At 35.6% G+C, this 13,008-nt stretch overlaps 1 protein-coding gene across 1 annotated transcript; it reads right to left on the bottom strand.

Moving 5' to 3' along the window:
* Nucleotides 1–4,780: 4,780 nt before the first annotated feature.
* LOC134705633 (asparagine synthetase [glutamine-hydrolyzing]-like) lies at nucleotides 4,781–13,008 on the bottom strand (the record flags this gene model as incomplete). Its single annotated transcript, XM_063564353.1, has 8 exons — nucleotides 4,781–6,129; nucleotides 6,502–6,739; nucleotides 7,282–7,489; nucleotides 9,231–9,357; nucleotides 10,291–10,418; nucleotides 10,776–10,871; nucleotides 11,502–11,672; nucleotides 12,783–13,008. Coding segments are annotated over 8 exons (1,392 nt in total), but the record flags the coding sequence as incomplete, so codon positions are not given.

Here is a 13,008-nt window from a genome sequence, read left to right as displayed (position 1 = left end):
TTTTGGTAGCACATCCAATTGTGTCAATATAACGGTACTACACACAATGTATAAACAACTGTTATACAAGTGGAAGGTTAAGCTAGCTCTAAAACCAAAAGGAACACACCATTTGCTGTAGGATATGCCTATACCAAATCATGAATATCACATGCGCACCATTTGTTGATATAACATTATAAGTTAAAATTTTGATTTTACAATGGTAGCAATACATTTTTTTATATAAATTTATATGGAATATTATCTCTCTCTTATATACAATCTATGAGTAAAGTTTACTGTATACAAAGCATTCTCTCTCTTAGAATAGAGAATCTATACCAGAAAGAGATTTAGGTGAGTCTGAAATTCTGAATTGGAAAAGGGGATTTTCACAACTTTTCAAGTTTAAAGTATTTTGTTTTGGACCAGGTGCAGAATTAATTCAAACAGAATTTAATGACATTTTTTCAGGGACAGGATTCACAGTTTTATTTTAAACTCTGACTTTTTTCTAAAAAGATACCAACTGCATTTTAAGATCATTTCTAAAATTAAAAAAAAAAAGAATCACGACAAAGGCCTCTTCCTAGCTTCGTCTATCACCTTTTACATTACAAGTGCATTTGGTCATACCAATCAAGCAGTATAATTCCATATATTCTTTCACTTTTAGCTTTAATATGAACAAGAAGTGTCTCTGTCCTTGTTTATTTCCGATTATACTATTTTCATTTGTCCGATTATCATACGTTATCGCCATCTTACTGTAAAGTGGTTGTATTTTCCTTTTGTCAAATGTCGTTATTCATTTCGTGGATTGATTACTGAATATACACTTCCTGTATGACTTATAAAGTAAGACAAGATTTAACACTTGAGCAACCATGAATCTGATTATTAGATTTACTGGGCTAATATAGAATGCTTCAATTGAACCAAATCTATCTTTTATTCCTTCATTGCATCAACAAAGTCAGGATACATGACATGTTGAACAGTCTCAATAAATTTTCATTTCTAGCCTCTGGGTTTACGCAAATCTTATAAGCAATCGTTTAAGAAATCACATTCAATACCTTTATTATCTTGAAAAGAAGTAGACTATAAATAAGCGTCAAGAGATTAAGAGTCTGTCTAAAAAAATGTTAATGTTAGTGTTCCTGTAAGAGGCTACCAAACCAAAAGCTTAAACTTTAGTCTTTTTTACCATCGTATAGCTGATCTTTCCCTTGAGGAACTCTCTTTTTATATCCCTGCGATTGTTTAAATATTTACTAAACAAGACATAAGTGGTTTACATATTTTAATCACGTGTACTACGTAACAATGGTTACTGTTCTAGTCTATTCAAATAATGACAAACTGCTCGAAAACATAAGCAAAACTGTAATCATTCGTGAAGATTGAGTACTGTATTTAATAAGATAATATATGAGTTGGTTGTTATCCAGCCACACTTAAACCCTGTATGAGTTGGTTGTTATCCAGCCACACTTCAACCCTGTATGAGTAGGTTGTTATCCAGCCACACTTAAACCCTGTATGAGTTGGTTGTTATCCAGCCACACTTACACCCTGTATGAGTAGGTTGTTATCCAGCCACACTTAAACCCTGTATGAGTTGGTTGTTATCCAGCCACACTTAAACCCTGTATGAGTTGGTTGTTATCCAGCCACACTTCAACCCTGTATGGGTAGGTTGTTATCCAGCCACACTTCAACCCTGTATGAGTTGGTTGTTATCCAGCCACACTTCAACCCTGTATGAGTAGGTTGTTATCCAGCCACACTTCAACCCTGTATGAGTAGGTTGTTATCCAGCCACACTTTAGGTTGTTATCCAGCCACACTTCAACCCTGTATGAGTAGGTTGTTATCCAGCCTCACTTCAACCCTGTATGAGTTGGTTGTTATCCAGTCACACTTTAACCCTGTATGAGTAGGTTGTTATCCAGCCACACTTCAACCCTGTATGAGTTGGTTGTTATCCAGCCACATTTCAACCCTGTATGAGTAGGTTGTTATCCAGCCACACTTTAGGTTGTTATCCAGCCACACTTCAACCCTGTATGAGTTGGTTGTTATCCAGCCACACTTCCACCCTGTATGAGTTGGTTGTTATCCAGCCACACTTACACCCTGTATGAGTAGGTTGTTATCCAGCCACACTTAAACCCTGTATGAGTTGGTTGTTATCCAGCCACACTTCAACCCTGTATGAGTTGGTTGTTATCCAGCCACACTTCAACCCTGTATGAGTTGGTTGTTATCCAGCCACACTTACACCCTGTATGAGTAGGTTGTTATCCAGCCACACTTACACCCTGTATGAGTTGGTTGTTATCCAGCCACACTTAAACCCTGTATGAGTTGGTTGTTATCCAGCCACACTTCAACCCTGTATCAGTAGGTTGTTATCCAGCCACACTTAAACCCTGTATGAGTTGGTTGTTATCCAGCCACACTTCAACCCTGTATGAGTTGGTTGTTATCCAGCCACACTTAAACCCTGTATGAGTTGGTTGTTATCCAGCCACACTTCAACCCTGTATGAGTTGGTTGTTATCCAGCCACACTTACACCCTGTATGAGTAGGTTGTTATCCAGCCACACTTAAACCCTGTATGAGTTGGTTGTTATCCAGCCACACTTAAACCCTGTATGAGTTGGTTGTTATCCAGCCACACTTCAACCCTGTATCAGTAGGTTGTTATCCAGCCACACTTAAACCCTGTATGAGTTGGTTGTTATCCAGCCACACTTAAACCCTGTATGAGTTGGTTGTTATCCAGCCACACTTCAACCCTGTATCAGTAGGTTGTTATCCAGCCACACTTAAACCCTGTATGAGTTGGTTGTTATCCAGCCACACTTACACCCTGTATGAGTAGGTTGTTATCCAGCCACACTTACACCCTGTATGAGTAGGTTGTTATCCAGCCACACTTAAACCCTGTATGAGTTGGTTGTTATCCAGCCACACTTCAACCCTGTATGAGTAGGTTGTTATCCAGCCACACTTCAACCCTGTATGAGTTGGTTGTTATCCAGCCACACTTCAACCCTGTATGAGTAGGTTGTTATCCAGCCACACTTTAGGTTGTTATCCAGCCACACTTTAACCCTGTATGAGTTGGTTGTTATCCAGCCACACTTCAACCCTGTATGAGTTGGTTGTTATCCAGCCACACTTAAAACCTGTATAAGTTGGTTGTTATCCAGCCACACTTTAACCCTGTATGAGTAGGTTGTTATCGAGCCACAATTGAACCCTGTATGAGTTGGTTGTTATCCAGCCACACTTACACCCTGTATGAGTAGGTTGTTATCCAGCCACACTTAAACCCTGTATGAGTTGGTTGTTATCCAGCCACACTTCAACCCTGTATGAGTAGGTTGTTATCCAGCCACACTTCAACCCTGTATGAGTAGGTTGTTATCCAGCCACACTTTAGGTTGTTATCCAGCCACACTTCAACCCTGTATGAGTAGGTTGTTATCCAGCCACACTTACACCCTGTATGAGTAGGTTGTTATCCAGCCACACTTACACCCTGTATGAGTAGGTTGTTATCCAGCCACACTTCAACCCTGTATGAGTTGGTTGTTATCCAGCCACACTTCAACCCTGTATGAGTTGGTTGTTATCCAGCCACACTTCAACCCTGTATGAGTTGGTTGTTATCCAGCCACACTTCCACCCTGTATGAGTAGGTTGTTATCCAGCCACACTTAAACCCTGTATGAGTTGGTTGTTATCCAGCCACACTTCAACCCTGTATGAGTAGGTTGTTATCCAGCCACACTTCAACCCTGTATGAGTAGGTTGTTATCCAGCCACACTTCAACACTGTATGAGTTGGTTGTTATCCAGCCACTTAAACCCTGTATGAGTTGGTTGTTATCCAGCCACACTTCAACCCTGTATGAGTTGGTTGTTATCCAGCCACACTTCAACCCTGTATGAGTTGGTTGTTATCCAGCCACACTTCAACCCTGTATGAGTTGGTTGTTATCCAGCCACACTTCAACCCTGTATGAGTAGGTTGTTATCGAGCCACACTTCAACCCTGTATGAGTTGGTTGTTATCCAGCCACACTTCCACCCTGTATGAGTTGGTTGTTATCCAGCCACACTTCCACCCTGTATGAGTAGGTTGTTATCCAGCCACACTTACACCCTGTATGAGTAGGTTGTTATCCAGCCACACTTACACCCTATATGAGTTGGTTGTTATCCAGCCACACTTCAACCCTGTATGAGTTGGTTGTTATCCAGCCACACTTCCACCCTGTATGAGTAGGTTGTTATCCAGCCACACTTACACCCTGTATGAGTAGGTTGTTATCCAGCCACACTTACACCCTGTATGTGTTGGTTGTTATCCAGCCACACTTCAACCCTGTATGAGTAGGTTGTTATCCAGCCACACTTCAACCCTGTATGAGTTGGTTGTTATCCAGCCACACTTCAACCCTGTATGAGTATGTTGTTATCCAGCCACACTTCAACCCTGTATGAGTTGGTTGTTATCCAGCCACACTTCCACCCTGTATGAGTTGGTTGTTATCCAGCCACACTTACACCCTGTATGAGTAGGTTGTTATCCAGCCACACTTAAACCCTGTATGAGTTGGTTGTTATCCAGCCACACTTAACCCTGTATGAGTTGGTTGTTATCCAGCCACACTTCAACCCTGTATGAGTAGGTTGTTATCCAGCCACACTTAAACCCTGTATGAGTTGGTTGTTATCCAGCCACACTTCAACCCTATATGAGTTGGTTGTTATCCAGCCACACTTCAACCCTGTATGCGTTGGTTGTTATCCAGCCACACTTCAATATGCCTGTTTCGAGTTTGAAACATAGTCTATAACAGTCTGTACTCAAATTCTTACTTTATTTAGTCTTTTTAACCTCTTTGATTCAAGAGTCACTTATGAGTCTATTGTAGACAAATAAAGCAGACCTTAATTTAAATCTATATGTCTGTTGAATATATCATTATTGTATACCTAGACACTTGACCACACAGGCTAAATATAAATTTAGCTTTCGGTGATCGATGCAATGCCTTTCCTCGTCGACTTGATCTCAGGATGGAACACTGTACATGCTATATAATGGCAAGAAGATGGAGTAATTTTAAATTAACTTTTTTGTCTGTCGTAAAGGATGAAGAGTTCAGTTACCATGGTACCACATTAAGTATTATTTGTTTTATGCGTCTTAAAACATGTGACAACTTTATGACAGACATTCTTCGTCGGATAACACTTGGTTATACATGACTCACACCATAAAATATATAATTCGACGTCCCAAATTTAGTCCACCAACGTTAGATCTTTTTTTGGTTAGCAATTGGTTTTCTTTTTTCAGCGGGATTTGAACTCATGCTTTGTAACATTGTGGCAACATTCATCTGAACCGTGCCCATAGAATACATAAAAACATGCCTGAGGGAAAAACAAAAATTAGCTAACGCAAACTTGAAGATCCAACATCGTTGGGCTAAACTTGAAACGAATTTGACTCTGAAAGGTACGCCATCGTCTTGCCACTATACATCATGTACTGTGTTACAACCCTAGATAAAGCCGACAAGGAAAGGTATTACATCAATCAACGAAAAGTTCGGTTTTCTTTAGCCTAGGAGGTCGAGTGGTCTAAGGTGATTCTGTTTTGCATCTTGTAGCAACACAAATGCAGTAGGAACCATGAAAACACCATATACGTAAACATTATAAAGATTACCTATATTGCACTCTTAAATTGATTGTGGAATACTTGAGGAAAAAAATATGTCAAAATGATTAATTGATTGATTGGTGACGTTTTCAAAATAAATGAATTGATGTAATTTCCTACAACATGATTGTTTTGTCCCTAGTTTTTATTGCTGTAATGAGTAATGTAAAACCTAAAATGAAACATGAATAATCTACTGCTTATAATGTTTCAATGTTCTGGCTGAGGGATCTGTAGCATCAGTCCATTTAGGCATCCAGTAATATGGAATCCATTCACCTTGTCCTGAGTAAAATTTCTCAAATATTTGTCTATAGTAAAGGGCTTCTTTGGTCCTTGGTGTGTTATGTTTATATGTTAATGCTAGAGATTCTAAATCACTGTCGTTCACCTGAAACAGAAGTTAAGATTTAATGTACTAGTAATCACAAAGTGACAACATTTTTTTGAGGGTCTTTCTCCTGTAAAATAAATTTAACGTAGTGTCAGATATTTGTTTTGCAAAGGCCAACATAATATTGTCCAGTTTCATGCATCATTATCTACTCAGGTTTACACTAACACAGCTCAAGTCCGCGTTTACTTTCTACAATTATAGACTCTTGTTTTTCACTAAAGTCTTCGACATACAGAAAAAAAAAGGAATTCGCTAATTACAAAAGTGATTCAGTACCGTAAATATACAATGTATTTTCAAACCCCAAATATAAGTGAGATATGTTTTTTTAAACCTCAGAACAGAAAAAAACCCTCATTAAATTACCTGTTCACATATAAATTTTTGTAGTATTTCAAACCATGATCTCGTCTTTGATGATACACCATCACTGAAATCTTCCTTTGGTCTCCACAAAATATCTTTTGGAAGGAGATCAATACCATCAAATGCAGAACGTAGTAGGTATTTCTCTATGCCTTTTTGTGGTTGTTTTATACTGTCCGAGAGTGAAAGGTAATAGCTACTAAACTTGTGGTCAAGAAAAGGCACACGAATTTCTAACCTGAAAAAAGGTAATAGTACAACCGATGATTAACGTCTGTCAACTTATATCAGATGTCCCATTGGAACCTTTGCTATACACAATGACATAACATGGTCCAATTGGAACACATATTCTATACCCTGTATTCCGATAGGAACAAATACTGTAATATTTGTTTCAGTCAAAATAATGTTACGGAATATTTCTTCCTCTTTGAACTTGTATTATGAAGGAATTTCTATTTCGTGACACTTTGACCATTCAGAATGTTACGTTTGAGTTTTATTAAAGCAAAAATTGAAATGAATGTCCAGATAATTCAGGTACATTCAAAAACAATTACTATAATTTCAATCGTCCATAAAGAATGTAGCTTTTGATTTACAAGTTAGACATGTTAAAAGTTAGAAAATGAAGAACTTGCTTTTTGCTTTTCCCAAATAAACATCTCTCATAGGAAGCTGTTGATATGTACATTCGTAAAGCACTACTACTTATTACTAACCCCTTTTAGCTATAATAAACCTATAATCTCATTAAAATAAAAAGTTTGCACTTACCCCCACGCAGATGTTGACCTATCACTACGTAAAACATCAAACATATACAGATCCTCGCAAAGTCGTTTACTTTCGATGTCTGCATCTGCACCCGATGGCGCATTGTGAAAGTATATATATCCCTGAGCTATCTCGTCTGATCCTTCTCCAGACAAAATAACTGTTGTGTCGGTCTTTTCTTTTATATATTTACTAAGAAGAAACATGCCTAAAATGATAAAAAAAAAATGTGTTTTAACTTCTATCACCATGTTTTCATCATAATGCGTAACCCTTTTTATAATATATATAAACCAGAGGAGAGGAACTAACATTGGACCCAGAATTTGCAGAAAACAAATATTTAATGTTTTCAATATTTTCAAAAGTTTTTAAGGAATGACTGTTACATTTTTTCTGTCTATGAAGAAATAACATAAAATTTGGTGCACACTGAATAACGCGCGTAGCGGGTTATTTAACAGTGTGCACCATTTTTTTTTATGTTATTTCAAATAAACAGAAACAATATTACTGTCATTTCTTATAATTTAATTCTGAATTCACTTTCAAATCGTAAAAACCATGAAAAAACGCCGATGACGTCGCGGTCACATGACTAAGTTATGTTTATGGGCTGATAACAAAATAATGGCAGCCAATCAGAAGACGCGTTACATTTAAAAATAAATTATCACTTATTATTTCAAATAAACAGTATGATATAGCACGTTACTTTTAGTAACAAACTAAAATATATATGTCATGTCAATTGTAAATTAAACATGAGTCAAACGTATGCATTAATTCAGGAATGACTGTAATATTTTTTTCTGTCTTTAAAGGAAATATAACATGAAAAATTTGGTGCACACTGAATAACGCGCGTAGAGGATTATTTAACAGTTTGTACCACATTTTTTATTTTATTTCGAATAGACAGAAAAAATATTACGATCATTTCTTATAATTTGATTTTAAACCGTAGAAAACCATGAAAACCGTTGATGACGTCACGGTCACATGACTAAATTATGTCCATGGGCCGATAACAAAATAACGTCAGCCAATCAGAAGACGCGTAACATCCCAAATTAAATTATTCAAATATGTTATGGTTTTGGAAAAAAAAATATTATAACATGAGCGACAGTCTTGTCTATAAAAAAACCACATGTACATTTGGTTAAGTATTGGTGATCGCTCGCACTGACTTCTTTGGACAGGCGAGATACAACGACATTTTAGTTTGTTACTTTCTGTGCTTATTATAAAATATCATCCACATTTTTGACACTTTTTTGTTTTGCTGCTTTTTTTGTTGTATTTCATTATAAATTCGTTTTAACACAATATAAAAGTTTGTTTTATTTTTTTATTTTTGGGTTCTTTTGTATGTTTAAAAAGTCAAAGAAACTGTGTTGTCCACGATAAAATAATTTTGCAATCACATATCTGAATCGTCACTTTTATACCAGAAAACCAAACCTAATGATGAATACAATATATATAGAACAGATAATAACCAGTCACATTACAAATTACACGAGATGAGAAGTGCTCGTTCACTTGACATATTGTTTTTGTTTAGAATCCTCTTATGGTAAATATTTGAAGGATTCATAATAATACTTGCTATTTCTGGAAGTACTAATGTTACCAGTATAATTCCATGTTCCTAATATGAATCGTGGTTGTGTCAATAAAATCATTTAACGTAGCGCGGTGAGAAGTTTTGTCGTGGTCCCATTGTTGATTGTTGAATCAAAAAAATTAGTTCTCCAAGATTAATATAAGAATACGACATACATTTTGTACTTGGACAGGAACTATATTATTTTTATCATATTCGTTGGATTTCTAAAATATGCGAGATCAACTTTTTTGGTATGTTTGTTTGTTAAACTTCATAATTAGCAATACTTTACATATAACCCTTACATTGAATAACTTATAATACGACAACTTACCGACCGAAGCACGTATGGTTGTGACGTCATAACTTTCTAGGTGATAAATTACATCTTCGAGGGCAGCGATACCCTCTTCTGGGGTAAATACAACCTCGTGATGTTCTGTTTCTAAGAAGTTTGCCACCTGAAGCAAATTGAAAAAAACCCAACTTATTTTGTGCTCATTTTAAGAGGTATTTTTTTGGCATGAACCCTTCTTTTTTTTCTATGTTACACATATTTTCAAAAAGAAAAACATCATCATTTTTTTAAATTCATATAAAAAAGGAGATGTGGTATGATTGCCAATGAGACAACTATTCACACGAGACCGTGGCAAATGACACGGAAATAGTCAGCTGTTAAAGGCCCTTAAATGACAAACGTAAAACAATTCAAACAAGAAAACTAACAGTATAATTTATGTACAAAATAAGGAACGAAAAACAAATATATAACACAGCAACCAACGGCAAAAACTGAGTAACAGGTTCCTGACTTATAGCCATTAATACAACCTGTTTTTGTGTGTGCTGCTTATCATTCGTCTCTCTTGCTAGGTAGAGGAGCAACTTACAAACTACCTCCAAGACTAAATGAGTAGGTAGGAGCATACATTAGCTTAATGCGCCTGTCAGGGACTTTACTTCAGTGGTTGACGTTGGTTCATGTCCGTCATCTTTGTTTATGGAAAAGTGTTTTGTTATAAAATTAGAGGCCATTAGTTTTCTCAATTGGATTGTTTCTTATTTTTGAAGACATTACGGTTGCCTATAATTGTTTTCTCTTATTTTAAAGGTAATAGTGCATCTTTTTTTCCGACACCAGGGAACGTGATGTTTCTGCTGAATGGTTGCAGCAAGTCGTCACCAAATCATTGTGTTTGAATATCAAACGTGTCATTATTAGCCACTGCAATGCTCATTTAATTAAGCTGTTTAACGTCTAGTGGCAAATATTTCATGCATGTTTAGGACTATAGGAAAGTGGAAGGAATAATATATCCATGTATTCAGAAGAACACAAAGACAGAGAACATTATATTTGAGAACATATGTAAATATCTAGAATTGTGCACCTTTCTTGCTGCTAACAGATCTGTACTGTTCTCCATTCCTATTGAAAAAGTCTGAATACGATAGGACAGTTTCATTTCTTTTGCCTTCTTTGCAAGTATTGAAGCTACAAGACTAGAATCAAGTCCACCTAGGGAAATAAAGTTCAATTTCTAATAGTAAATATGCGTCTTTGTCGTGTTTAAATGCCTTAAACCACAAATAAACAAAGCATACTTCTTATGTAAAAATAAATTTTCAAGTTAATACTTTTAAAAATGTAACTAAGGATTACATATTACTTCATAATGTTGTATAACATCAGATATGTATTTGAATTTGTCACAATAAAAGATAAAAGGTTTTATATTTACTAGACAGTAAGCAATAACATAAATCATTGTATAATTTCATTTAAGTCTACGAATAAGACCGATAGAGAAACAAGTATTGTTAGTAGTACTTTAAATATGTGTAGCAGACATGATTTAACTCATCCATTATATACCAGATAATAGGCATCCTATGCGTCTTTCAGCCATCAATCTTTTTTCAACTGCTGCTTCAAACAAGATGCGTATATTCTCTTCTACTTCGTTTTTATCTGTTCAAAGTTAAATATATAATTGTCAGTTTAAATATAGTTGAGTTTGGCGTGCACAACACTTGTACATATGGATTTGACTTTGATTGTAAATGGTTATTTGACAGATTATTTTATCCTCATACAGATTCTAATATACACCACTGTTGTTCAATCCTTTTTTAAGCACAAAACAAAGCACGATGTCGTGCCCCTAAAGACAAGTAAATAAAAGGAAATAATTCAAGAGCTTCATCAAAGCTTCAGCTGTTGATAGTTTTCTATTAATATTTTGGCCTTTGGTCAGCCTCGGTCAACTTCGTCTTGACTGGGAAATCATTAAATTGTCAAGTATTTACAGAGGACTTAATCAATTGTTCAATCACTTTTGTCTATTCGTCTTCTCAAAGCCTCTTGGCAGGTTTGAGTATTGACAACACTAGTAAACCTTGTTTGCTTCTTTCAATGAGCATTTATGGATTTAATTACCTTCATCGGTAATGCTCAGAGCGAAAACATCGAACTTATCTAAGGGATTTGATTTATTTTTTTAGTTAAGAATCAGTCCATTTGTATTCATCAAATCATGATCTATGCTCGATACGTTGATTTATTGCAAATTCAACATACGTACAATGCTTTATGTAATACCTTGAATTTCAGCTACTGTGTTATATGCTGGTGCTTTTCCAATTTTGTGGAATCTAATTCGTTCTTCGAATGAAGCTTTACCTAGCATGTCTAGTTTATACGTTTCAACATGTCCTGGTAAGAATGGTTCTACATGTTCACTGTAGGCTTCCTGGGACAATCCTATTAAACCTGTGAAAAATATATAGGGTATAACACGATTGTCCCTCAGTTTGGTAGTTCAGTCTTAATTATAACTAGATAGATATAGAAATAGTAATACAAGGCATCTATTCTAAAATTGTATAGACAATATATTTTTTTATCAAATGTTTCATGTTGTCGGTTTCGCTCTTGTATTATCAATGATCATCAATTGAACTGGGTATTTTATTTTGCAGATTTTCACCTATCAAAAGAATTATCTTGAATTAAACTGCAGTCCTTAAAAACATACTATAGTTGGATTAAAATAATTATGATTGAATTGAAAATATTTTTCAAAGTGAACAACACATGCATTTCAAATAAAGTTGTTGTTTTTGAGACATTTTAATCATTATTTTTTTCATTTCGTTATGTAGAAAACATCAAACACACTGGGGATTTAGGAAAGAGAACACTTTAATCAGTTTCATTAAAATATTAAATTCATTCGTTCATTGAGGACCTTAAGAAATTAGTTTAATTAACTTCAAAACAATCTTGCTGCATAACAGAACTAATCAGCTTTGTTATGTTACGGAATGGATTGATTGAAATTATCTAATTTTTCTTAAAGCGCATGTCATGGCAAATATTAAGTCAAGTCGAAGGTGTCCTTAAAATTTTTAGTTTTCGACTCGCTGATCAATCAAATAGAGATACATCCAAATATAAACGAAAAATTTGAAGTACAAAGAGCTTGGAATGTCGCTTGTATCTGCTTAATTATACAGTAAAGCCTGCTTTTTATGTTAAATTTATGTTTTATAAATCTAAATTTCGAAAACGGATACTATATTTTTGGACCTACGGATAGACGGAATAATGTATGTTTAGACGTACAGACAGACTTGTGCCCTTGATGCGGATGGGGCACGAAAAAGATTTAGTGAACGTTTAACAGATCCAGTAGATAAAGTTGTAAACTGTATGCAAGGACTTTTATGTCGTTAGGGGTTGAATACTCTCGCAAATGTCGTTGGATAAAGTTAAGGTTACCAATTGAATTGTCAATATATAATTACCCTTAAACAAAAACGGGAAGGGTAAGATATGGCACAACACCCTTCTACTTCAACACTTTTGATCCTTTCTTACCTTTGGCTTCAGAGCAGACGGCAAGAAACCCATTGTCATTATAAAGTCTGAACATCGGCCGGACGCCATACGTATCTCTTCCCAGGAAAACTTTTCTGTTAGCTGTATCAAGTAGACAGAAAGAGAACACACCGTCTAAATGCTTTGCAGCAAATTCGATCCCTCCTTGAGCATATAAATGTATTATGGCTTCTCCGTCACATTTTGTGGCATAGTGAAAGTCAAA

This window comes from Mytilus trossulus, chromosome 2 (genome assembly GCF_036588685.1).
Source record: "Mytilus trossulus isolate FHL-02 chromosome 2, PNRI_Mtr1.1.1.hap1, whole genome shotgun sequence".
Taxonomy (NCBI): domain Eukaryota; kingdom Metazoa; phylum Mollusca; class Bivalvia; order Mytilida; family Mytilidae; genus Mytilus; species Mytilus trossulus.
The sequence above is the reverse complement of the archived record's forward strand: the minus strand, read 5'-3'. Positions and strand labels throughout refer to the sequence as shown.